We start from the raw sequence: 27852 nt of genomic DNA, 5'->3' as shown, positions 1-27852 counted from the left end.
CTGTCGTTCCACCAAGTTTCATGGAAATCAGTTCAGTAGTTTTTCTATAATCCTGCTGACAAACAAACAGACAAACGTGAAAACATAACCTCCTCAGCAGAGGTAACAAGGAAAAGAGAGTAGACCTTGATTGTGTAAGAAGGTTTATTACATATGTCCAAACATATGTCTCAGAACATTTCTCATGAGTGGTTTTTGTCACAAATATAAATTATTTAGACTTTCTCAAAGAACATATGATACAGGAACCGTAGCTTACTTTAACATGAAGAGAAGATGTGCTGGCTGATCGCCGTAACAGGTCGGCTAGGGGCCCCAAGATGAAACACATGGTTATTTTTATTAATAGTTTTAGATTTTCCCTTCATATCGCCAGTTCTTTAAGAAATCACAGACCGACCAGAAGACGTGGTCCCTTCACCACCGAATCGTGATTTAAACCTTTCAGAACAATTTCCTTAAAAGCGGAGTGTTTTAATACTACATCCTGCCTGTTCTGGAGCCCAGTGCTGTCCATGAACCAAAACACATAAATAAGGCACAAATGGAAAAGCAACAAAAAGAATATGAGGGCCAGAGCAGGTGCAGGTTTGGCACAAGAAAACATAGTGAAATGTCATCAGCGACTTCCTGATAACCCTTAAACAACCTTCCAGCAACAGCACAACTGTCTGTTAATCAAAGATATTATTTTAGCTTAGATCAGGAAAGAAACGTTTTCATCATGTTGCATTTTCAGACACTATAGAGTACTTACACGGGTGGAAAGATCGGTGATAGAATGAAACTATGCTGAAACACTAATCTTAACCATCATAATACTGAGAGAACAATTTTGCTTTGCCTGATTCATAGTGTTATGAACCTTTCCACACGCTGTTGGAATAAATACTGCAGACAGATCTTCCATTTGATCAGAGGAAAGTCATTAAAGTGAACGAAGCAAGGGAGACTGCAGTGATTGATATCGGCACACGCTTAAAGAAATAATGATCATTTGTACACATAGGACATGTGAATGAGCTTAAAACCATGTTTTGTTTTCAGACCACCCGCTGAGTGTTTCGAGGAAACATACTGGCTCCATTGATCATTCAAAAAGAACTCGGGCCGACCCATCGCGACACACATTTTAACCCACATGGTGAGAATGCCATGATTCGGTTCAGCTACATGTTCGAGATAAACATTTCAAAAGGTGCAGATGATTTTAACATGTTACACATTCGTTTTTTTTGTACAGAAATCTTCTAATGAGATCATTTGCAAGACATAAAGCTAAACACAAAATAATGATAATAATAATAATAATGTCCACGTCATGGTTCTTTTGGGAGTAATCCCATACATCAACCATTCAAAAAGGCCAAAACCTTCAGGCACTTTTAGGATTAAGGTCAGTTTGTTTATCCTAAATTCTCCTTAGATAATAGTCCATGGGACTAAGCATCCTTACGTGTTCCACTCAGTCTGACCATGACTGACTGATCGAGTCATTTCATTTAAATAAAGATGCTTGTTTTAGTTTTTTCCCATCGTTAAGACGACAGGAGGAAACAAACTTCTTCCTCCAGGGCACAAATCCTTCACAGCCACAGTCATGAGAAGTGTGAAGGTGGAGAGCTGAATAGTTTGGTTTTGCTGGTAAAGAGGGTTCATGTTGATTCCCTTTCCAACAGTGAGCTTATGATTGGCGAGTCCAGACTTGTCCATCAGCAGCAGTATTGTGTCTTTGACCCTGGACAACAAGAACACCCACATCAGTTTCTCAGCCAGCACCGGCAGACTTTATGTTTTGTTCCTGTTGTTCCAGTTGGGGTCTGCCGCTGCGTTCAGCTCCACAGGTCGCTCCAGTGGCGAGCGGGAATCCTGGGGAGACTTCTGAGCCTGCGGGGAGCGAGGGTCCAAGAGCGGAGGAGGTTTGTCAGGGTGGAAGGGTCGGCTGTAGTGATCCTGCCCCGGAGGACCCGCTGGCCTGTGCTCCGGCATCCTCCTGAGGTCCTGAGGGGGAACCTCTCGTCCCTGGTGGTAGTTGGGACGGAATTCTTCAGTGCGTCTTCTTTTGGGGTCCGGATTTCTGAAATATTAATCACAGAATTACATTTTTTATAAAACTAGAATTACCGCCCTGTGGTTGTATGCCTTCGCCAACCAGTGCAGTTTTTTTCCCAGACTCATGAGGTCACTGTGACCTTTCAACACTGAAATATAATCAGTTCATCTTTGAGGCCAAGTGACAACTGGTCAAAATTCCAAAAAGAACTTCCCTAGAGGCAGACTTGAGATTTATTCTTCAAGTCGCCAAAACATGTTTTGGGAGACCACCGTGACTTTTGACCAACCCCCAAATCTAATCAGTTCATTTGTGAGTATATATGGACAGTTATGCCAAATTTGAAAGGATTCTCTCGGGGCGTTCTTAAGATTGACCTTTGACCACCAAAATCTAATCGGTTCATCCTCGATTCCAACTACATGTTTGTACCAAATTTGAAGAAACTCCCTTAAGGTTTTCTTGAGATATCATGTTCACAAGTATGGGGCGGGAGGACAAATGCACGACCCGAATACATAAAGCCTCCAGACGTATAAAAACTTAACACACACACACACACACACACACACACACACACACACACACACACACACACACACACACACACACACACACACACACACACACACACACACACACACACACACACACACACACACACCAGGTTTAAATGACCCTCACCTGTCGTAATAGGGCCTGCTACCCCTGTGGTCCCGGTCGTTGCTGTACTGCTCATACGGCCGCTTTCGAGGGGAGCTGTTGCTGCGGTAACCGCTTGAGCTGCGATACATGTCTCCATGTGGACGCCGGTCACCGTAGTGATCTTTGTAGCGGTTGTGGTCATATTGATGATGTCGCTCCCCCTGCCATGACTGGTTGCTGTTACCGGGGTAATTGTATTTGCGGTCCCGGTCCCGCTGCCAGTCTCCTCGATCTATGATAAAATGTAAAAAAAAAAATCATATTAAATGTCAAATGTTATTTTTTTTTATTTATGAAAAGGTTTCAGAGCGCTGCTTATACCATTCTATGTATAATACTGTTCATGATCTAGACTTTAAATGTTCAGTAAATGACACCTACATCTTAAGCAACACAAACATATTTACACATACCATCATTTCCAAAGTGCCGCTTATTGCCCGCATTGTACGGTTCTCTGTGGTGCCCGTGGGAACCCGGCTGAGATGCAGATTTGGTTCCCATGGACTCTCGACTAGAACCAGAAGGTTCTGGTCTGAAAGATTTCAGCCTCCCTGAAGAATCGTCCTTCTTCTTTTGCTCCTTCTGGAAAAGTCACAGGATAATTTCAGCATCAATTACATACAACAGATAATTTTTCAATTCAGGAATCTTTATCAGCAACTGTGTTAACTTGCCTCTTCCTCGTGTGATCGCTTCTTCTGGGCCATTTTGTAAAGCTTGTGAAGCTTCCTTGCTCCAAACTCTGTAAACTTAGACACAAAAATCCAGAGATTTCTGCCCCAAAAAACAGGCAAAAAAAAAAGATCATTAGTTTGAACAGATTAGGCATCGTGACTCATTTCACAAATGATCGTATCCGATCATCTTACCGTCGCCATATTTTGACATGTTCTGGGTCGTTGTAGAATTTAAGGCACTCTGTGATGCGGTCTCCAATCTTCAGCAGGCATGTGCGTGTGTGCTGGAGCTGCTCCTGGTCAGAGAGACCCTCGTCTGGTTTATCCAGCTGCTTCAGGGCCTTTTTCACCGGCCTCATGCGCTCCTTACACTAGAAGACGCGCACAAATTGACTGGATTATTGAAATGCAATGTTTGTTTGGGTTTTCTTTACACATTACTGATTGATCCCAACTTGTTTTAGATTTGAATTTGAGAAGAAGAGAATAGAGAAACTCACAATACTGAAAGTTTCCTGGTCGAGTTCATCATCCTCCTTTCCTTCGATGGGAACAGGATCAGAACCAGCTGTGATGTGAACTGGACCTTGGGTCTTCTTCCCTTTGGCTCCTTTAGCCTGAAAGACAAATATAGCATCATTGTAGGTCCGTCTATTATGCACATATTTATTTCGTCCCTGTCGTTGATTTGTTTCTCTGTCAGCAGCGTTACGCAAAAACTACTGAACAGATTTCCACAAAACATGGTGGACAGATGGAACATGGGCCAAGAGAACCTATTCCATTTTGGGTCGGATCTGGACAAAAGGGCGGATGCAGGAATATCAATTTCCACTTTAGTTACCATTACCATTTTTTGACATTTTTCTTGACTTCTGAATAATTCATGGTTCTTGATGAAACAATCAGACACATTTAGGGGAGGGATCTGTACGAGTGTGTGCACTTTGGTGCGGCTCCAAATAAAAACCTGCACTAGCGGATTTAAATGTGGTTTGATGAGGGGCTTGTTGGTCCTTGGTGGCGGTACGAGCTCTCTGAGTGCTATTCTACTTCACATACCTAATACATGATTCACATGGTGAAGATACAAAAGGCAGAAGACCTTGACTTTCGAGCTTTTAGCTGCATGTTGAATTTTAATGCTATAATAATGTGTAGCATACCAATCTATTAAAATATACATGAATAACCTCAGTGTGAATCTGAAACTCTTTGAGGTTAAGGTCGTGAAAACTTTTCTCAAATACCTTTTCTTTCTTGGGCTTGGTGCCCTTCTTTTCTTTGTCTCCGTCCTTCTCCTTCTTAGAAGTTCCCTGTTTTTCTTTGTTCTCTTTGTTATCCTTTTTCTTCTGTCTCTTCTTGTTCGGGGACTTCTCTGTTCCATCATCCTGCTCAAACACGAGAGAAGACAATGCATATTAAATAATATAATAAATGTATTACTCTGCTAATATAGAAATAAAGCTGAATTATACTTTGCTGTTAAGGTGTTGCAGTGGTTACTTTCCTATGTGGCGGGGTTTGATTCATAGTTTTGTGTCTAATTCATTCACTGATTCACTTTTGTAGCATCACTGTGACACTACATGGAAAAGGGGATGCCCTTTAAAGCAATGTAGTGGATTTAATATACCTGAAGAAATACGCTTTTTTATTTCCCAAACCTAAAGTAAGCATGGGAAATAAAAAGCAGTTTCCACACAGCCCCTGTACACAGAGGTATAACACAGTAATTAGGAAGTGACACTGCAGTAGTCGTCACATGTCTGACCTTGACTTCACCCTCCTCTGACGGGTTGTCAGACAGGCGGGGGGAGGAGATGTCGTTGCCCTGCTCATCCTTGAGAATCTTGTTCTCCTTTTTCACCCGGGGCTTCCTCTTCTTCACTTTGACCTTCAGAGGAAGAAGAGATAGTGTGAGCGACGAGGGAGGTGGGTGACTGCGTGTGTAGATCAAAGATAAACACCATGTGGTGAAAACAGCACGGATGAGTGACTCTGTCATTAACAGCCACGTACCTCCTCCCCTGTTTTAGACACGTCTGCATTGTCTTGTTCTTTTTTCAGCAGCTTGAGCAGATACTCGGCTCTCGCCTGCAACTGTTTGCCCTGAGGCTTCTTGCTCGGGTCGTCAGGGAGAATCTGTGCAGAGGGAAGTGAATGTTAGACTCATTCATTCGTCTTTGATGCACCAGATTGAAAGAGCTGTTCATAATTAGAGCGAGACAGATATGGATTTTGAGGGGCTGATACTGAGTAAAAAACTAAATATATATGTATGTATATATTTTTTAAATTTGCAATAATTTCTAAGATGTTGACATCATACCGTCGTGACAAAGAAATGTCATTGAGGCTTTAACTTTATTATAAACAACTATAAATAAAAACTAAAAACATGATTCGTTTATATAAAACATAAACATTAAGGCACATCTCTTCTACATTGTTTGTTCAATAGTAGTTTTCAAATCAGAACCCTAACCCTAAGCGATATGTCTGTGAAAAGCTTGTATTGATAATTTTATTTAATCGGAAACTGATAAATCGGTCAAACTCTGATTAATAAAATGGTAATAAAGACAAATAAATAAATAAAAATACCTGCATTCACAGATTTGGTCAGTTCAATTTTTATGATACCTCAACTAGCTAGGTCTTGTTCAAATAATTAAAATAAATACATTTTAATCAATCTCCAATTGAAACTATGCCCGTGTTTAAGGCAGACTTTTGATATTTACTTTATCAGCCAGTTTCAGGTCGGGATCTGTCTTTATCAGATCCCAGTTGCCGAAGCCGTGCTCATAGGTGCCAAGCAGGAGCTGAGTGTCGTCCTGCAGATCCCAGTCCACATCAAAGTGAGCCACCTTCACCCGGCATGTCAGCTGGAACCTGTGGGAGACAGCATCGTGAGATCTTATCTGCAGCACACGTTTCCTCGGAACATGTTATCTATACAAAGCCTACGCTCTCCTTCATATCTGAAGCGTTATCTTACTTATTTCTCTCCGCAGGGTTGGAGGGCACCACTTTGTGCAGCGGCTCAAACTCTTCCTCGTGCTGGATGATGGTCTTGGCGTTGACCTGCACTCCTGAGATCTTGATATTAATCCCTCGCCGTTTCCCCGGACCTTTGGCTGGAGTAATGACATGCATCAGTTTGGGCATGGAGAATAATATGATCTGAAATAAACTATAAACCGAGTAGTTAAGTCAACACACCTTCTACAGGGTTCTCTTTGAGGTGCTCCTCGTGCTCCTGCACTGCAGTCACACAGCTGCTATGGATCAGTTCACCGAGTCTCTTCAGGTCTGCGATGGATTTGTCCACCAGCTCAGAGTCTCGGGCGATCGCCTCTAACCTGAAAACAGCAAAAGACTTGACTCTAACATTCTTCTGACAACTATATTGGTCGTATCTATTAAATGATCCAGAGATCCATCGATAACCAAATATCATTTAACAATATGCTTACCTTTCAAGGGGAGACCCAAATTTCTTGTATGCCTTGATGAACCTGTAAATTATATCATTATTAATACATTATTAATTGTGATCATGAAAAGACACTGACAAATGCATCAAGCTTCAATGAAACACAAAAAGATTAGTTACAGATATTAACCTGCGAATTTCTGCATCAGTAAAACCCTCCACGTTGTTTTTGCGGGCTCGAGGTCTTCCTCTCTTCTTTGGCTTCTTGTCATCGTCACTGTCGTCCGTCTCGCTCTCAGAGCCCGAAGAGTGGTTCTTCAGCTTGGAGCCCACATCACTGTCGCTGTCATTGGCTCGAGCCTGGAAGAGTCGAGAAACAAAGTCAAATCCCGGTGACCTGATTCAAAAGCTGAGAGACTAGTGGTAAATCACTTCAATCGTGTTAATTTATCAGTGCTGGAAAGTAATCGAACAACATTTTGCCTTTTCCAAATCAAACTGTGAATTCTCCTCTCACCCTCTTGTTCGAGCTCCTGCTTCTGGGCAGCATGAAGATGTCGTCCATCTCCCGCTGCTTCTCCTCCTCCTCGATTTTGCGCCGCTGCTCCGCGGGGATGATGTTGTCCCACTCGCTTATCGTTTTGTCGTCAAGCTCGGGAGTGGTCTCCTCCATGCTGGAGAAATTAGCCACCTGCAACAACAAACAGAGAGGAGACACTGGATTTTAGATCAGGCTCTGAAATCAGGTCTGTAGATACCGAGATGTAATTTAACAGAGCAAACTTGTTCATACCTTGAACTGGGAGAGAAGTTCGTCTGTAGCACTTGAGCCCAGGTCACTTTCTCTTGTTTCAGCCAACCTCAGGATCTCTTCGATATCCATCTCCTACAGAAACATTAAGACATTAAGATGGTTTACTTTTCAAAATATGTAAAAAGGTATTTTTTATACTAGACTATTGGCTGATTGTAATACCTGTGGTTCAGACTCCTCTCCCTCGGCCTCTTTGAAAAGTTCCTCTGCACCAAACTTGAGAATAGCGGTCAGTTCTTCTTTGTTGAATGGGTTTGAACTGTGGATTAGAAAAGAGTTTGAGTATCTCAACATTTAACGACATCAGCGAGTAAAATACCGTTAAGTCATTTCTGACATCTTACTTAGTGTTTCCTGAGTTGCTGTCCAGTACAGTCCGACCAGTGGTGTCCATTCTCTGAATGACGAGATGGTCCAAAACCATCTTCTTTTTCGCCCTCTCAATGATGTCCTCCTCCACTGTTCCTTTGGTGACCAGCCGGTAAATGTTCACCTATACAGAGAGCACAGAGATTGATTATGAGAATCTTAATAATTACGCAGCAAATCTGCGATGGCAGTGATGGATTTGAGTTTTGGATTTACCTGTTTCTTCTGTCCGATCCTGTGAGCCCGGGCTTGTGCCTGCAGGTCGTTTTGAGGGTTCCAGTCAGAGTCGAAGATGACAACAGTGTCTGCGGAGGCCAAGTTAATCCCTAAACCTCCGGCTCTGGTGGACAACAGGAAGCAGAAGTCCTGCAAAACAGATGAAACTGTTACCACAGATCAAGTTATTTGACACTTAATACATCATTAAATACACAGAGAACCTGCTATTGATTTCATTGAAAAGTTTGTTTAAAAAAGTATTATCGCCTCCTTTACAATTAGTATCATCTCTTTACTTTAGATGCTTTTTGTAACAGTGCAAGAACCAAATAATTGTAGGAAATTCTATAATGTGTTTTATGAAAATATTTTGTTTTGTTTAGAACAAATGTTTGCGACTGACTCAAATTTCCAGCCGTGCATTTTCATTAACATTAAGTCATCAGATTACTCACCTCTGATCCTTCTGCATTAAAGTGGTCAAGTGCTTGCTTTCGAATTTCTCCCTTGATGGAACCGTCCAGTCGCTGCAGAGAAGAAAGAACAAAGAGATTTAAGCCTCTAAGATTTCCTGAGCTGCTTTATCCTGTAACCTTGACATCACTCTGCTTTAAATGTCATTGTACGCCTTCTATACGCTCAGACCACGATACTGCAGGGACTAGGACGTGCAGGAGTCAAGCTGGTCTTCAGTAGAAAATAAATAGTGGATATAAATAACAACATGAACTCTCAGCCTGGCCGAATATGTGTGCGACAACACCGACATCCGATCCTCACCAGAGTCCAACCCTCCCAACACGACCACCCTTAAAGCCCCTTCTCTGTAAACACCAGTAAAGGTGCAGCTGATTAGAGAATGTTAGTGGAAGCTGATGGAAGCGTGATTATCCTTATTAACGTGACAGAAACATTCTGTATGTATATGGGAAGGCTGTTGTGTCGGAGTCCAAATACATTGCACTGTTTTTTGCTCCATCACATGCTTCCTGAAAACCTCTGAACTTTGGCTCTGTGATAACTTAATAAGCAGGAAATGGTGGGAATCTCATGGAGGTACATCGCTGCTCTGCTTTACCCTGGAGCAAACACAAGCTCTCATCAGGTGGTACTGAACTCTGCTCAGACCTGGTGTTATCATCCATCCTGAGTGATCCCATCACAAGTGGTCAGCGCTAAGTTCAGCTCTGAATACACCAAAATGAGATCCGATCAGTAAGACGACATTCGGAGGTGGTCTGGGACGCATGTGTCCATATTCTTTTAGCTGTGTGAACTCACGGGCCACATACGAAGGACCGCCTACTCTGATATCATCTGACCCGCTGCTGTTTCACAATGAAGGCTTCTCGGTGTCCACCACCAAGATATCAACACCGATCACCACATAATGATTTATACTTTTCTTAAACTGGTCAAACTTTTCTTCATATCAGAGCTGCACACGTCATTATTCAATCAGCCCCTGCCGACTCCCCCCTCTACCGCACGGCAACACAGACCCACAAACACATGGACAACGGACACAACTGTAAACTGACTGGTTACAACAACATTGTTTGGAATAGCCAAACACAAATAACGTACATGTTGATTTGTATATAGAGCGGGGAAGTGAGTTCTGATCACAAGTGTTCACAGGAGACACATTCAGGACTGATTTTAAAGCCTTTAATAAAGATGTGAACACATGTACTTAACCGCTGTCCACTTGTGATTAGATCTCTCAGGACGGATATTAATACCAGGTTTGTCTCTCGGGTGTTGACGCACATCACAGCATTCGTTATATAATAATTGCTACGTGAAATCTAATCTTCAACCCACCACCTGTACAAATCCTACCTGGAATGGGTATCGGTTCTTGGCGAGGTATTCAGCCAGAATGTCCAACATCCTGACCATCTGCGAGAAGATCAAGACCCGGTTTCCTCGCTGTCGGAGTCTGGTCAGGAGCTTGTCCAGCAGCACCAGCTTCCCGCTGCCTTTCACTAAACTCTGTGACACACAAAGTTACAGTGTTAAGACAGTAAATCTGCCGGGATGACTGTATTTCCTTCAGAGTTGAGTCACAGCTTGTTTCCTGTACAGAAGCAGAGTTATCCTGAGGTACAGCTCAGAGCTACAGGATTAGTACCTGAGCAGCAGGAAGGAAACTTACCTGCAGGTGTTCCTGTTGTGTCTCAGTGTCTCCGTCCTCGGGCTGTCTAATGAGGAAACTATGGTTGCAGCATTTTTTCAACTCCATGACGATGTTCAGGAAGCCAGAGGAGCTGCCTCGGGGGCCTTTGGTAAGAGCTCTGTAATTCCTTGTTAAAATCCACCTGGAAATGTATTAAAATGTAGTTAATGGAGAGAAGAAATTCAGCTTCGATACGAGAGATGCAATTAAAAACAGGAATGAAATCCTACTTGTAAAATTGTTTCTGCTGTGCTGACATGTCGACACGAAGGATCTGCTCCACCTTGGCAGGCAGAGATTTCTCCACGTCTTTCTTGACGCGTCGGAGGAGGAAGGGCTCGAGGACTTTGTGAAGACTATGATAACCATTGTCTCTTCCTTTCCCATGTTCGTCCTCAAAATTCTCCCAGGAGTGGAACCTGCAGTGCACAACAGAGGTGTCACTCAACTCTGGCAGGAAATCAAACCGATGCTTTTGTTCAGTATCATGTACAGACTCTAAACTGGGGCGTACTTGTCAGGCATGAGGAAGTGCAGCAGGGACCAGAGCTCTTTGAGGGAGTTCTGCAGCGGAGTGCCGGTAATGAGGAGCCTGTGGTTGGACCGGAACTCCATTAATGATTTGTACAGCAGGGAGTCGTCGTTCTTCAGCCTGTGAGCTTCATCCACACCCATGAAAGCCCAGTTTATGTTCCCGAGCACACCCTGGAGACAAATGTTGAGGCAGTGCAAGTTATTTATTCTGTTCATCCTGTAAATAACAATCATAAAGAAACAATTATCATTACTCTCACCTTGTCTTTAAGTACAATCTCATAGGTGGTTAATAGTGCATTGAACCGGATTCTTTTCGTTTGATGGTTCACCCACTCATAGTCACGGATCTGCACGAAACAGACACAAGTTGCTGTAACAGACTCTGGAGATAACGCGGTGATAAAATTAAAATAAAAACTGACTAATCCAACAGACCGTTTTCCTGCTCATGACGTCACCGAGGTAGACCACCACGTTCATATCCGGGGCCCAGGTCTCAAACTCCCTCTGCCAGGAGCTGAGTGTGGACAGAGGCACCACCAATATGAAGGGTCCGTAGAGCTGGTGGTGGTGGAACATGTAGGACAGGAAGGAGATGGTCTGGATGGTCTTTCCCAGTCCCATCTCATCAGCAAGGATAACACTATTGCACCTAAGGTGGAAGAAGAAGATAAAATGATTGTTTTCCTTCTCATTGTTTTTTTCAAACATGTTGACAAACCATTTATTTGCACAGTACCTGCACCAGGAGTGAGCGAGCCAGTTCAAGCCATCCAGCTGATAATCTCTCAGCTCGAGGGTCTCACTTCCAATGTACGAGGGTTGTTTCTTCAGAGCAACAAACCGCGGCCTTTGTTTTAACACCTGGAATAAAAGTTAGAAAGACTTTTCTTAACTTTTGAGCGTGACGGTCTCACCATGTCAGGTTCAGCTTTTAATTACTCCGATTTGAAAGTGAAGAGAGGTTTTGCCTCCTACCTTGCATTCTTTGGACGGGACGGTTTTGGTCGAGTTGCGGTTGATGAAGCTGTCTATGCAGCTCCCAAACTTCAAACTTCTGACCAATGCTCCGTCTTCCCAGCTGCAATCTGAATAAGGTAACCCCATCCACTTACAGAGATACTCCGGCTCATTGGAGGATGGCATCTTGTGGCTATGAGCTGTTTAAAGAGCAGACCAATTATTAGACACGTGATTATGACAAAGAGTGAACGCACAGGAGACTATTTTAATAAATGGAAAATAATAAATGAAACTTACAGGGAAATTCTATGGTTCCAGGTGTCTTTCCTGTTTTCGTTGCTATTAAAAACAAAAATAAATTTAGTTCGCAGTTGTACATTTAAGAAATACTGTACGTGTCTCTACAGCAAATACATTTCTGTATAACTTCTTACCGATGACACGCTCCACAATCTGAAATTGCTTCTTCAAGTCACAAGTGAGCTCCTGTTGGCAGTTATGAAATTCGACGTCCTCGGGTGAAGCCCTCCTCAACCTGCCCACAAAGTCAGGATAAACCGTGAAACTTCCAGAAAAGATGTCAAATGTGATAATAAAAAGGTTTAAGCCAAACAAAGATTTTCACCATGAATTGAGCTCCTCGCTTTTCTTTATGTAGTTGTCCAGTTTCTTGAGTCCCTTGACTTTTTGCTGGATCAGTGAGTCCATGCTCTCCCATGTGTTGTGGATGTAGGACCAGCCCTTCCACTTGATCAGATGCTGAGTCTCCCCCTCATCGTTCTCTGGGTCAAAGCCCTCACTCGGGTCCCCATTTTCCGAGACGGCGTACAAGGTCGTGGAAGCTCCGGAGGCTATAGGAGCAGGAAGAATATTCAGACTGTGCCAGAATGCTTTTTGATAAGACACAACATGATTTCGAAATAAAGAGAGGCAAGTGAAAATGTGTCACCTCCTTTTTTGCTGATCCTGGTGTCCATAACCTTCTCAATTGTTTCACTGTCATCGTCCTGCAGCTCCTCGCCTGCGTCCCCCGTCATTTCTATCAGGTCATCAGAGTCTGTTTCAATGTCGTGTTGGTCCTCTTTGTAACTGTAACCAAACAGAAACACAGGGGGAACTGTTGATGTACAGGTGATGGAGATGTATCAATAACTTTTGGACTTTGCGCTACCGGTTGAGAAAAATCATTTGTCTGGAGTCCTGAAAAACTAAACTAATTGTCCCTGTCTAATAAAAAACTAGAATTGCCGCCCTGTGGTTGTATGCCTCCGCCAAATAGTGCAGTTTTAGTCTACAATTATTTTTTCAAAACTCATATGAGGTCACAGTGAGTGTGATGCAATCTAAACCAGTTAATCTACGAGTCCAAGTGACAACTGATCAAATATTGAAGAAATATCCTAAAGACAGACTTGAGATTTCCAGTGCAAAAGGCCAAACACATGTGAGGTCACTGTGACCTTGACCTTTGACCACCAAATTCTAATCAGTGAGTCCAAGAGAACGTCAAAGAAATTCCCTCAAGTCGTTTTCAACATATCTTGTTCACAGGATGAGAAAACAAACTGCATCCGGCCACTCGCTGCCGTCAGGACGGAGGCGTAACTATCTATAGGGGGAAATATTATTTTGAGTTTAGAAATCCACCTTTTGACTTTCGTTGCGCCCCTTCCTCGGGTCTGCCTCTTTGGAGTGTCTTCCTCATCGTCATCATCATCATCGTCGTCTTCATCGTCGTCGTTGTCATCGTCTTCACCCGATGATTCCGCTTTTCTGGACTTTTTTCCCTTCTGAGAGATCTGCTTTTTGACGGATGATGATTTGGTCTGAGGTCTGTAAAACAAACAAACATTCAATTCACCTAAAGATGAGGAACCAATTCCCCAGATCACTGGCAAAATTGATTCTGCTCTCTGGCTCTCCACTGGCCAATTGAAAAACTGCACTCACATATTTTACAATTTGAAAAATATTTCCAACGCGTTTTATGATCAGATAAATTTTCATATTTTAGATATTATAATTCAAATGTTTACAACATCAGGCTGAAAGATTCAGGTGTCTCAGTAGAGTCATTTTAAAAAATGTAAACAACTGCTCAAACAATATGAAATGATTTGGAGATGACCAGTGGGTAGCTGTCTGATGGCCAGGCTTAGCTATACTCTTACCTTCTAGCAGGAAGTCGTCTGGATCTAATTTTTTTCTCTTCCTGCTCACTGTCTGTACTGTCGGAAGCCTCCTCCTCCTCCTCCTCCTCTTCATCATCATCATTTGAGTCATCATCTTTCCAGATATTTCTTACAACAAAGAAATACCACAAGTTCACCCCCAAGGCCCATCACTTTTTACAACCAATTATAATTTCATCAAATCCTGGCCGTAGGGTGCTCAGCACAACCCGATTTAATCAGGGATAAGCCGCCGATCGGACCAATCAAATTTGATGCTGTTGTGTATATATATATATCACCTGGGAGGATGAAGCTAACTGAGCCCACTCTGAGCCAAACAGATACCCATTTAAAAATAATAAGCTTTAAAGGATGAGAGTCACAACATGGAAAACAACAGAATGACACAGAAGTGAACTGTCAATAGCTACTGCATGGATCGAGTGTCAAATAACAAAAATCGCATCAACAAAAGAGTTGCTTAAAGGGTCACAACACGGAAGAATTCAAAAAGATTTGAAAGAAGGCCAAATCAATTTGAAATAAATTAAATGATAATCATGATAATCAATATAGTGATAATACAAATAACAGAAACATGCTTCCACGCTTCATACTTACTCTTTCTTCTTAGCCCGTGACGTCTTTCTCTTGGGACTCTCGCTCTCAGAGTCACTGCTCCCCTGTTAATACAGCAAACACAGCAGGTATGTTTTATTAGTACTTCCTAACTTCCACATGACGTCCACTAGATGGCACAAGTGGCTGTGTTAAACCAGCTGGTGCTCAAAGAGAGAACTGTGCGAATCGTTTGTCTTTGTTTCATCATTCGTCTTCAAGCGTTCGCTCTCATCTGCTTACCCCAGCTCCGACGTTTAAACGAGCCGGCTCCTGTCTACTGCGGTTTGACCTCCTGACCCCGTACACATCAGGATGCTCCTCCCACATCTGGAATCAAAGAGAAGCCGTTATCAGAGACACAGACTTATTTTACACGTGTATCTCAATACTACCCTAATTTGTACATATGGTATAGGGCTACAGATATTGGCTATTACTTAAAATATTTCTGTTTTATATACTAGCAGTATATGGTTTTGCAGTTGGTGCATTTACATATTTTCAGACTGTATGAAAACTTATAACATTCGTGCAATGGACTTGCTGGATGTTTCTGTGACAACAACCTCAAAAAATTAACTCAAATTGTTTGCAGCAAGAGCCCGATTAAAAGTCAACAGACTTTTATTATGCTGCCTCACTATTAATAGCTAACTCTCACAACACATTCCTAAAGTGAACACAATCGTACATTCATAGAATTTTGATGTGGTTTGGAAGTGGGACACAGCTACAGTCCAACACAGATTAAAAGATATGGCAGCTGTAAAACTTGCATAATTGAGGATGAAACTGCAACCGTCCCACACGTCAACCGGTCATAATCCTATCAAGAGCCTGATTACACAAACAAAGTTAACCGCTATTAGAGGACAAGAACCATAATCCGCTTTGGGAACAGTTTAGTCACCACAGAGGACCGGGGTGCGTCTCTAAAGTTCAGTGACCTTTACCTTCTTCACATCAGCCAGACGCTCCTTCTTCCTGACTGGCTTGTCTTTGACTTCCGCTGTGTTTTGCTGGGATTTGGACTCAGCTGATTCGCTCCCTGACTCCGAGCGACTCTCGGACTCCGAGGAGCTGTTGGACTCTGAGTTGTGGGATCTCCTCCTCACGCTGCCATGCTCACTCTCTGAGCGACTTCCGGACTCTGACGCAGAGTGGTTGGACTCCTCTGAAGCTGAATTGCTAAAGGGGCAAGAAAATGTTCATTCTTTTGATTCATATAATACAGTGAACACGTCTACAACATGGCAAGAATGTGAGCGGATAGTTTCAGCGGCAAAAGTTGTCTTAAAATTCAAAGAGCACACACTTTCACTGGGGAATGCAGCAACTAGGGAGTTTGAAGTATGAGAAACCTAATTAAATCATTCCTCCTCCCTCAGCCAACAGTCTTATAATGACCTCCTTCTTTCTAAGGCACACAAATCTACTTAAACTCAGTGTTTACAGACCTGCTTACAATACTAAAATAACAAGTTAAAACTGAGACAGCTATAATTTGAAAAGGCATCAGTTCTCTGAGTGGCTACACCCACTGAACATCTCTGCTGACCAACAACTCATGATACAAAAATTAAATTAATCTGCAAAAATGATCAGAGATGAACAAGGAATGATAATTAAACACTACAGAAATATATTTTTATATTATTTGACTTAGAAGCCAATTCCATATTCTTACGAAGATTTGATAACTATTTTTTGGAAGGGGAAAAATCATTAAGTTAAATTATAATGATAACTCAAGATTTATATTGTGCCTTTCAAGGCTGCTGCACAGAACTGGGCAAACTAAAATAAGAATAAAAAGCAAAGGACAGAAGTTTTAAAGTTTTCTATGTGTCCAGAGGGCGGGAGCTGCCACACTGAATGACCTTTAAGTCAACATATACAAACATGGATCAATGAGTCCAGTACTTCAGACACTGTTTCCTAAGTTTTTAAGCGAAATGAAAACAATGTCTATTGTGACCCCTCATCGCAGTTTATGATCATAGTTGAACATGAGCTGTGCGTAGTTTCACAAAGTTGATCGTCTCTCCTCAGATTTTCATCTGAAAGGTTGTTAAAGACCTGAAAAGGTGAACATATTCAACATATAAAAGAAAAGAGAAATGTCAGAAAAGTAACTGTGATTATATTTATTAAATAAATAAAAAACGACCCTTTTGTGACCCCCTGATATTTATCCCTAGGACCAGATCCCCTGGTTTTTAACCACTAGCACCACTCATTCATTTGAAAATGATGGTACGTAAACATGTGCATTAAGAGCATCACCTTTTCAGGACAACTTTAAAAACAAGATCTCAGAGTCTGTCTCCTGATAGGATGAAATCTAAATATGATTTATCAATTTAGCATAAAACAAACACTATAAACCTTAACAAGCAATTTAAAACGGTAAATCAATGCGTGTTTTCTTTTTTGAAGTGGGTTAAAGGTTAATAAAATATCTTGAATACTGACCCTCTCCTGTCTGAGTTGTCATGTCTGACACATGGGGGCGCTACACTCACTAGGAATAAACCTCCAGATCTCACTTTTCAACCTGGATTCTATTACAGACACATACAGGCTTGTGTCTTTACAAAAATAATTATTGATGAAGTTTTATTCATTATTTCATCTATTGAGGTTTTTTTATTAACAATAAGTATCTTACATTTAAAATTTGAAAGGATTATTATTTTCCTCCCTAATGTAAAAACAATAATATCTTCATGCTGCCATTTATACAAGTATATGAATAAAAAAAGGGGAAGTTTTACTTATAGTAACAATGTCACTGGTGCTAAATGTTACAGCTTCAATGACCAAACTCGGAAGTGCATGGTTCATTCCGCTTTAAAAGAGGTCAAACGTGGGCGGGACCGAGACACGACCTCAAATTACTATTGGTTGACATGTTGCTAGGTGGAAATGCAGCCAATAGGGGCGCAGTGTGCAGGCTTCCCATGGTCTGAACTCTTCCTGTTCCTCCTCCATGTAGTTCTGAGCTTGAGTTTTAATACAGATAAGTGAGCAAGCTGGGCACACAAAGCAAGGGCCATTTTGTGACTCAGAAGAGCAACTGTGAAGTCCTGTGTTAGGGACATGATGTTCCATAGAGTCACCAGATTTTCTGTTGCTTGTGCTGATCTGCACGTCCACACTGTTCAGCCAACCGGATGAAAAAAAGTTAGGCTGTCATGAGTGGCAGAGGACATGTTGAACCCAAAGCTAAAAATACTAAAATGGCTGCCATAGGATCTGACACACACAAAAACTACAAGTGTGATGTAACCTGCTGCAGTGAACAGTCAGTAAAATGCAGAATGAGGGTGATTATGTGCATGTTCTGTCCGAAATGGCTGCGTCTTTATTGCAAATCACAACAGCCTTTTGAGATTGAGCTGCATTATTTGTTGTGAAAACATGACAGCAATTCTACAAATTTAAAGAGGGGTGCAGCATTGGTTAAATAAACACAAGCAATTTCTTTAAATGGCTACTCACTTGTTTCTGCATTGTCCTGACATAATGCACATGATCTGATAATAGCTTTTAAATCATCTTTATTGATGAAAATGTAATTCTTTATACATCAAAGTCAGTTTCCACTGACTTTATACATCAAAGTCAGTGGAAACTAACTTTGATGTATAAAGAATGGGAGGATGACTAAAAACAAAAATGTTCACATTTTATAATGAAGGAAAACAGACAATATTGTAAAAGATGTCACCACATTAAGTGTGCAGACTGTTGGCCACAGGGGCTTTGGAATCCACTGAAACTGACACAAATATTATAGCCAGGATAAAATAAAAATAAAAATAACAGTTTGATTGTAAAATTCACTTCTTCAGACATGATCAAAAACAATTAATTCAATTAACAAACATGATAATAAAGCTGATAACATAAGACTGATTTAAAGTGTTTTTTTAAACATCTGATACCTAAAAATGACAATAACATTATTACACAGGTGTCAATTGTAGATCAAATGTTTTAAAAGCAACAACCATTCTATTTCCAGGAAATATGTAAATTGAAACAGTCCATTGAGAAAAGCCCCTGAAACCAAAAGTAAAAATAACCTTCCACTAAAAATAGAAGTTATATTACATAAGTGTGTGAGCACTGACATAGCTTCATAATACACAAAAGTTTTTGAATGGTATTTATTAACCTTATTAAACCAAACAAATTCATTCACAAGCATCTCAATTAATATGTTTCAATAAGCAGAAATAACCAGGGATAAGAAAACTTGCATTTCCTATAAAAAGTTTGTACAGTTTGAAATATAAAAAGTGTAGATCGGTATAAAAATAAATACAATTGTAGCCACATGCAAACTGGTTTGAGGGGTTAAGTGCGTTATATCAAAATATTTGATATTGCCCTATAGCTGAGCAGGAGGAAAACATGGGTAAAGCAAATAATTGTTTCAGATAAATGAGAAAAACGAAAGAACAATGTTGATAAAATGGTGCAATGCAGTAGCAACTGGTAAGACAAGGTCATTTTACACTGTAGCGACAGGATTGCAAACATTGACGACAAATCCTTTGCAGCATAATACAGAAAACATGGGTTTTGCTGGGGGTCCAACACAAACATCTGATGTAGTAACAGGGGCCTGACACCTCAGCATCGAGTTGAGAAATTGTCGGAAAGGAAAAAAATCAGGGTGTGGCTATTAAACAATAGCAAGGTCATTCATGACACCGGTGCACAGCCATCAAAACCCAAATCACTAATGTACACACAGGTGATCGAGCATGCTCCACAGGGTAAACAAATCCAAAGACATGTGAGGGGGAGAGGTTAAAAAAAAAAAGTTTAAGGATCGTACCTTGACGCATTGCTCCGAGTGGATCCTTCATCCTCGTGCTTCTCACTCTTATTCTTCATCATGGTATTATCCTGAAAGTGGCTGACAGCAGGGTTGATCTCGGTAGTCCTGGTGTTTTACTGTCAGGAAAAGTTGCAGGAAGCATGAGCTGTGTACCGCACAGCTCCGGCAGGACCGTGCTCGGCCGGCTGTTAGAACCCCGGCGGTGCGACACGAGTCGAGAGGAAGGAGGCATTAAAATGAAAATGTCCGATTATCGCTGATAGCATCGCTAATTCCAATTTCGAATGAAAGAATAAATAATAATAAAGACAGGTGCTGTTAGAATAAGTTAAATATCCGAGGCTCGTCTCTCGTGAGAGTCCACTGATCATTTAATTCTAACTGCGTCATCAAATGGAGGAAGAAGAAAAAATGCGATTTGAAATTGAGAAAATGATCAAAAATGATCAAAAATGATCAACGACAAAATGTAAACAAGCCGGATTGAAGAAAGGTGGCAGCCTATAAATGAAACATTACTTTCGCTGTCAAAAGGTTTTAAATAATTAACTCGACTGAGAGTGACTAAATTTGAAAAATAACAATAACAACTTTAAGGATAAATGATAATAAAAAGGTGGTTTGTTTGAAAAACCTCTCAGGCCTGTACAGTCTTCATCTGCTGTCAGAGGCACAGAGGCGAAGCAGCACTAAAAATGGAGGCGCGCCATGGCTGCCAGTGCCCTGTATGGAAAACAACGACAAGCACCAGCCCAGCACAGACGGCTGCGATCTCCTCGACAAAACAGCCCGAAAAAACACAGCAAACGCACCAAAATCACGCTAAAACAACGACTGAGCGACCGTATCCGACGATTAAGCGTCAAAATCAAGCGCAGATCGACCGAAAAACACGCAAGACAGACGATCCGACACGAGCCCGTAGCAACCTTCCCGAGGCTCAGCCGCCATCTAGAGCTCCTTCCCAGCTCTGAAAGCTTTGCCTTTGATGGACGTTATTTCCATTTACCCTACACTCAGGTGATGATAAGTCCCACCCCTTTTTTATTAGGTTTAGATTATGATTTTATACAAACGTACACACTATTAAGCACCAGGACACAAGTCTGACACTGAAAACCTAATTCCCCCACTTCATAAGAGTGTTAAAACACAGGAGAGTTAAGGGACTATATTTTTTGTAGCAACTGCATCACTTCCTGCTTGGACAGGAAGAAGGACAACCAGAAGCCATTTTAGAAACCCTTTGGAAACCATTTCTGTCAAGCCCAAAAGCTTTTATATATCGCAGGTAGGGGTGCATTCGGCATCCGATTTTGAATGATTAAATTAGGATTTTCCCATAGGGACTGATTAAAACGAACAAAGGTGCATTTTCAAAAACTAATTTCCCTTAAAATCCCGACAATCGAGGTGATAATTCCCTTTTAGAGCAATTCCAGAAAAATTAAGATCACTTCGGGAAATTCACCAAACCAATGCAAAGCGTAAGCACTTATGCTAGCACCTAATTACATGGGCAAACATGGATGATTAGTGACACAGTCATAAACCTTTGTTGTATTAATTGCGTGAAATATTACAAACAACTGCCGAGCTAAAGAACACACGCTCAAACATTACGCCAAATACTCTCTCCGGATAAATAGCTAATGAAACAAAGCCAGGGGAAAAAAATATGAGGATATACACTTTATTTAAAAACAACATTTGAATATCAAATGTACAAAGGCTGTTTTTTTTGTTTCCCAAAAACAACAGTGTCATTTTTCAACAAGTCCACTATACAGCCAGCGACGGTGTTCCAGTGTCCATGTTGTTGTAAAAAATAAAAATCCAAACTTCAAAGTCCAGTCACAAAAAATTGGTTTAATCTTGTCAATTTGGCTAACTGCCAAATCGCTTGCCATCTTCACGTTAAACAACGCTGTCTCCACTTGAGCAAAATCCAGTTGAATGGGGTCTTGATAGGATAAAAAGAAGGAAAAGTTGTAAGGCCACAGTGAAACTGAAATGAGTAATGATTGACTTTCCAGCAGTTTAAGAAGGCATGCGTAACTAGACTAATATTAAGACAGTTAAGTAGCATACTTGGCTAGCTTTAGATGCGTTAGCTAGCATTGTGTAAGAGCACGTGATATTCTGAGATATGAACATTTGTAAGAGTAGAGCTCTTCAAATAAGTACAATTTAAAAAAAGTTGCTATTCATGAATCATTCATTAGTCATAATGTATAAAATGCAGACTTCAGATTGTAATCCATCTTCATAAGTTATTCACTTCTTTATCATAACTGTTTAAATATTGTCTTATAGCCAAAGTTTGATTTACTAAATTCCAATAAGACAAACACAATGCAACCTCTTATGCATAACAGGGACGTAAATAACTCAATTCCAATGAATATCCCAAAATTAGGAATTCCTTGGACAAAAAATACTAAGTGAGAAGCGCAACAGGCTATACTGATGATGTAATTTCCAATTTTTTGAAGGACTCTGAATTGGTACATTGTTGAATTTTTATTTGAAGCTTGAGTTGAACAACGTTCCAACAAATTGCAAAATATTTCCTAGCTGACCACTAGGGGTGTGACGAGTCTAGAGTTAGCCAAATTCACGTCATGCGCTATGCATGAAAAGTCATTTACGCAACAGTTGTAAAGCTGTGACACTCAAAATTTGAGATCACAGTAACAAAACACTAGCATGTGGGCAAACAATGCTATACACAAAAAATGTACATTGCCTGTATTGACAGTGATTACCAGTCACCAAAGCAAAGACACGACCCACGGATGGACAACATAATAGCATCTCCTATTAAAAGCAACCATTCAAAACAATCGTTATTTACTTGCATCCAAAAATGTCCCCCATAGCTCTCAAAGTATTGAAATATAATTGTTGCATAGTATTGCTCATGTTTGATAGGATGTTTTACAGTCACAAAAACTATAAATGAAAAATATATAAAATCTTGGAGATGTGGCTTCTTCTTGAAAGCAGGTGGCATCAAAGCAAACGTCCTCATAAACCCATAGAATTGTTATATTTTATGTAATAATGAAAGTAGCCACATTATGAAAATTGTTGTGTATGCACAACCTTAATGTTACTTTTACAAACTTACCTTAAATCTATGCACTTTGCCTATATCTACATAGTTTACTGCTTTCTACAATTAACAGTGAATAGCAGCAATGTATATGTGAGCATGTGTCATCAAAAGTCATCTTAAAATAGGAGGGAGGAACCCCACAGCTCTATAGAAATCCAAATGGGATACAGAGAACATATAATCTCTTGGGATATAAATTTTTCATGAGATCAGAAAGGAGGGGAAGAAATACTGATCAAAGATAAACAACTTACATTGCTGTCTTCTTTTTCTCCAAAGATCGGAGAGTCTTTACACAGGTACAAGCCCCAACTGTAGAAAGATAAGGAACACAACATGTATTACATACATCAAACCAACACGAAAAAAAGCAAACAAGTGGACCATACATTTTTGCTAGTTTTAACTGGTTTAAAGCATTTTGATTTTCTGATTTTGAATGCTGAATCCAGCTGAAGGTGAAGGTGATGACTATTCCTGCGACCAATCCTTTTATGGTGAAGAATAATTATCTCAAAAAGACAAAGCTCTATGATGCATATAACTGCTGTTGGCAGACTCATGCATCTTAAGAGTTGACAAGTGTCTTTTTTTTTTTACATTATTGTACAAATCTACCAAATGTATATTGTCAAATCAATGAATTAATACCGCTATGCAGTTTAATGCTATTTAACAGACTTCTACCTTCCACTGTAGAGAAACAAAGTTAAGGGGTAAAAGTTCATTTGAAGAGGGCAAACGGAACCCCCATACACAAACATAAAAAACTTTTGTGTTCTTGCGCCATCTAAAAATATTTTAGCCAGGTGTCATGAACCAAGAGCCAACGCAGTAGCACGAAGAGGACAGTACCCAACGTTAAACTTGGGTTACATAAATTGATATTAATAAAATTGATTTGAAATGACTCTCCTAGATGCCCTCTAATGGACATGATTGGAATTTAATTTCAGGAATGCTACTGCGTGGCTAAATTAGCGAATAGTTTGTGTATATCTACCTTTATAAAAAAGGAAGAAAACACTAATATGCAACATTTAAGTAAAAATGTTATGTTTTGAAATGTGTAGTTGAGTCAGTTTGTGAAACTACTGACAAATTGGAAAAAACAAGCAAAACAGCATTCAATGTGACTTGCGGATTATATATTTAAAATTATCCACATCATCTGCATTTGCTAAAAACAGAAATGAATGAAGCCGTACATAAGTTTAACGGGTATTTTCTAATCACCCCCCAGAAATGTAGGCATAATTTGTTTGTTTTGAGACGTCATTGTATTAAGTATGATTGCTATGACTGAAATTGTGTGATTGTCAGGTGACAATTATCTTTATACACGGTTTTAGTGCTCCACAGGTTAGCTAGCTAGTTAGAAGTGCACTTACTACAAATTTGAATGTTAGTTTAAAAATGAGTTTTGAAATAATTGTATTACAAAAAAGAAATCTGTTTTTTAATGTTTAAGTTGGTTAACTACAACCTTATCAGTAATGCAGATGAAAAATACCGATCAAAGAGAGGTCAACATAAACATATGGGCACATACTATAATTTTTGTCATTTTTCAGCAGTATGCTAACTTGTCAAGATAGTTTTAAATGGCATACGAGTTACACTAATCTATTAATCTATTTCGGTCAAGGTGATATTTGTTTGAAATTGAGCGCAAAGCATCTCTGCCGTAGTCGGCTATTCAAGTTATTTTTCTAATTTTAGTATATAATTGCCACCTCATACTCTAGGGGGCAGACTACCTTACCTTCAGAAATCACACAATGGCCTATAGTCATAACAAACTGCTAAAACTAATGGAAACTACATAACACATTTTGTTTCGCATTACTTACGGCTAACAACATCAACATGAGTAAAAAGAAGTTGACTTAGCTACTTGTTCGGTTACGTTTGTGTGGTCAGTAAAAACAGTACATTTGACCCGAGACATTAGAAGAATTCAATGCAATGATTACATGCAAAGCATCTTTTAAATAACTATATCTCAAGAATGATACTTACAAATCGTCATTGCAGTGCGAGTCCCCCGAATCCTTAAATTCATGACTCCACGATGACTATATGGTCGGCCCTTTAATAAAGAAAAAATAAAGGTTCAGAAATGTGACAACAGCACACCCTACTGGCTATGTGTATGTGGCAGTACAGACAAAGAAGCTCATGAGACTGCAGAAAAGTATGAAACCCTGGAATGGTTAATAAAAACGTACCATTTAGCTTGGGTAAGATGATCTCCCGTCTTCTTGGAAGCAACTTGCGAAACATCAAAGGTAATTCCTGCAAGATACAAAACATCATTATGTAATTATTTTGTAGTCATACTTAACAAAATCGCAACTTTCTCTAAAATACGGAAACTGCTATGTATAAGATTTGAAAGTCATTTTGAGATTATTCTTCGAGTATATTCAGAACTCATTAACGTATTGCGAAAATCTGAAATAAGTCGACGCGCTTTAGTCGGTAAAAGGTTTTATGTTTGAATGTTTTGGAGGTTCAAAATGCAACATAGCTTGTTTTCAATGGTAACATCCTATCGAGGATAGCTTAAAGAGGACAATTTGTTACGTGCAGGGTGGTACTAATCCTTGAGATTTAACAATGTGGTTTAAGATACAAATATCTATGATAAAAGGTTGTACATCATCTATTTCATTGTGTGTAGCATTTGTCTTCAAATCTAGATAAATTAACAACCTTGTCAGCAAGGCTGAGGTATTAAGATGTCTTTATTTCATTTAGAATTAGTATTTAGAGTTTCCTCAAATAAATACTTGCAATGAAGGTCTCTTACATTAAATCTTTCTTAATATGTCTTCCAGATGTAAAGTAACATGGAAAGACAACATAAATGTTCATATTTAAATGTCTTCCCTATTCAGTACCTTAAAGGGTTAAGAGCCAACACCCTAATGTGTTTTTCGAGGTATAGACAAGCTTTTAAAACATATATAACATTTAATTGACAAACTAACCAAGTTTCGTTTAAGTGTAGTGTTTACTATATAAGAATAATTCATAATGGTAATATTTGGTGAATTTTGACAACTTGTGACATTTCATTAAGGTGTTTTTTTTAAATAGTAAGTTTTAAGCATCCATCACCAACCGAAATCTTGTCATAAACTACATTTGGTCACCCCGTGGTAAGATAAAGTGAAAAATTGTGGTTATTTTAATATAATTTTAACTTGACATTTCGATGAAAAAGCACAAAAAACGAATATACTGAAAATAAACCAAAATATGCTCAGACAGGATGTATGGACGTCAAACTGTCTCTATACGACATTTAGAAGACGAAACATTGGCTTATTTTTGTTGTTTTGTCGAGTAAAGCCACACAAGGACATTTGCCCTTTCAAGGACAAAGCACATTTTAAATGCGTAGGTAGAAATAACTCCAAACAGGTCGAGAACAAATGTGCTAATCCAAATATGAAGTAAGTTAACTTGAAGAACTGCTGTCAAACATGACAATCCCATCAAATTAAAACACAAATGCATGCTTTTCAAAGGCTGGAGAGGGTTTTCAGATTTTCGCTGACTACACACCATGGCCATTTTTTACAACACTGCGTCTATCTGTCGTTCCTTCCACCATATTGCCTTCCACCCCAGACTCGCATTTAGCCGCTATTAAAGTCTGATTACTCAGAGTTCTTACCCATTATCGAGGCCGTGTCTATCCCCCGTCGTCTGCCGTGGCCGGTGTCGCATTTTGGGGCGTTTTTCGTCGTTTCGCTGGGTCTTTCGGCGACATCGTGGCGCAGCTCTTCCTCTGTCCGCTCTCCGCGCCTTGCTCCTCTGTTGTGTGAGTCCCGCTCTCCGCCTCTGAGCTGATATCCTCCAGCGGCTCTGCCCACTTTCCTCTCAACGTAACACAGACTTCCTCTTACACCAGCTAATGTTAGCAGCCATCTTTATATGACTATCATGCGACCTGTCTTTTTCTAATGTTAGCATCAATCTGTACATCAGGATAACACAAACTGTCTTTTTCTAATGTTAGCAACCATATTTATATAACTATTATACAAACTGTCTTTTTGTAATGTTAGCATCCATCTGTACATCACAATAACACAAACTGTCTTTTTCTAATGTTAGCATCAACCTGTACATCAGAATAACACAAACTGTCTTTTTCTAATGTTAGCAACCATATTTATATAACTATCATACAAACTGTCTTTTTCTAATGTTAGCAACCATATTTATATAACTATCATACAAACTGTCTTTTTGTAATGTTAGCAGACATCTGTACATCACAATCATACAAACTCACGGCAGCACGTTTAAAATATTCAACATAATAAGTTGTGTTAACAAAACATGTTTAGTGTTGTCTATTCTAACTATTATCAAGTTATTCTAAGCCAATGTCAGGTCACAACAAAGTAAGCTAAAATCATACTTTAGTGAAGTTTTGCACTATTATAAACATGTAACACATGTAACCTTTAAACTTGATGAAATGTTTACTATATTTTATGGAGACTAAGTAGAATTCTGTAAAAAAAGAACAGTTTTTATGGTTGGGTCGTATTGCAAAAATGATATCAAGATATCAGTCAACATCGATAATTATCACAATACATTTCAAATTGTCATTTCTTTTAAGTCAAAGTTTCTTATGTTTCACTCCTGAGTGAAGATTGTGATGGTAAATGTTTTATTATGGGCAATGAATAACAAACACAAAACATTTGAGGTAGATCAATTACATTTGATCAATTATACCTCCTGACTGTTCTTGCACAATGCATAAGCATTATATCGATTTATATATTGGACTTTAGTTTTATTGCTATTGCTAAAAATTATATTACCCGTATTATTGATATTGTTCATTGTGCAGCCCTAAGTGATACTGTATGTGTACAGCTACATGTTTGCTTGCAGCCTTCCCTCTCAGGAACACTTTGTGTAAAGCACAATTAATGTTGGACTGAAAAAGAGCAATACAACATGAAGATGTGTATGTGTATGTGGCAAAAATGATCAAATCAATAAAATGTATAATTTAATCTTTGTATATATATTTTTTGAACAAAGAAATGGATTAAAAAAAGTCTGATCAAAGTTGCCAA

General features: G+C 39.8%; 1 protein-coding gene across 1 annotated transcript; it reads right to left on the bottom strand.

The window, feature by feature from the left end:
• Positions 1-130: 130 nt before the first annotated feature.
• On the bottom strand, positions 131-27852 carry chd2 (chromodomain helicase DNA binding protein 2). The gene is made up of 42 exons (XM_035156139.2): positions 26424-27852; positions 24967-25033; positions 24758-24827; positions 22990-23047; positions 19612-21577; positions 15713-15947; positions 15000-15086; positions 14760-14821; positions 14136-14264; positions 13612-13797; positions 12914-13053; positions 12590-12815; positions 12399-12499; positions 12262-12303; positions 11980-12161; positions 11741-11865; positions 11437-11653; positions 11259-11348; positions 10979-11169; positions 10695-10883; positions 10444-10606; positions 10128-10280; positions 8738-8809; positions 8280-8429; positions 8039-8187; positions 7857-7953; positions 7674-7766; positions 7398-7571; positions 7071-7240; positions 6921-6962; positions 6667-6806; positions 6443-6581; positions 6186-6336; positions 5461-5583; positions 5213-5335; positions 4689-4829; positions 3939-4055; positions 3631-3809; positions 3436-3535; positions 3172-3343; positions 2738-2990; positions 131-2077 (listed from the first exon to the last, which is right to left on the bottom strand). The coding sequence occupies exons 5-42, from the start codon at positions 19671-19673 to the stop codon at positions 1789-1791; spliced, it is 5454 nt and encodes a 1817-aa protein (XP_035012030.1). The 5' UTR covers positions 19674-21577; positions 22990-23047; positions 24758-24827; positions 24967-25033; positions 26424-27852; the 3' UTR covers positions 131-1788.

Source organism: Hippoglossus stenolepis, chromosome 5 (genome assembly GCF_022539355.2).
Source record: "Hippoglossus stenolepis isolate QCI-W04-F060 chromosome 5, HSTE1.2, whole genome shotgun sequence".
Classification (NCBI taxonomy): Eukaryota; Metazoa; Chordata; class Actinopteri; order Pleuronectiformes; family Pleuronectidae; genus Hippoglossus; species Hippoglossus stenolepis.
This window is presented reverse-complemented; position numbering and strand designations above follow the sequence as displayed.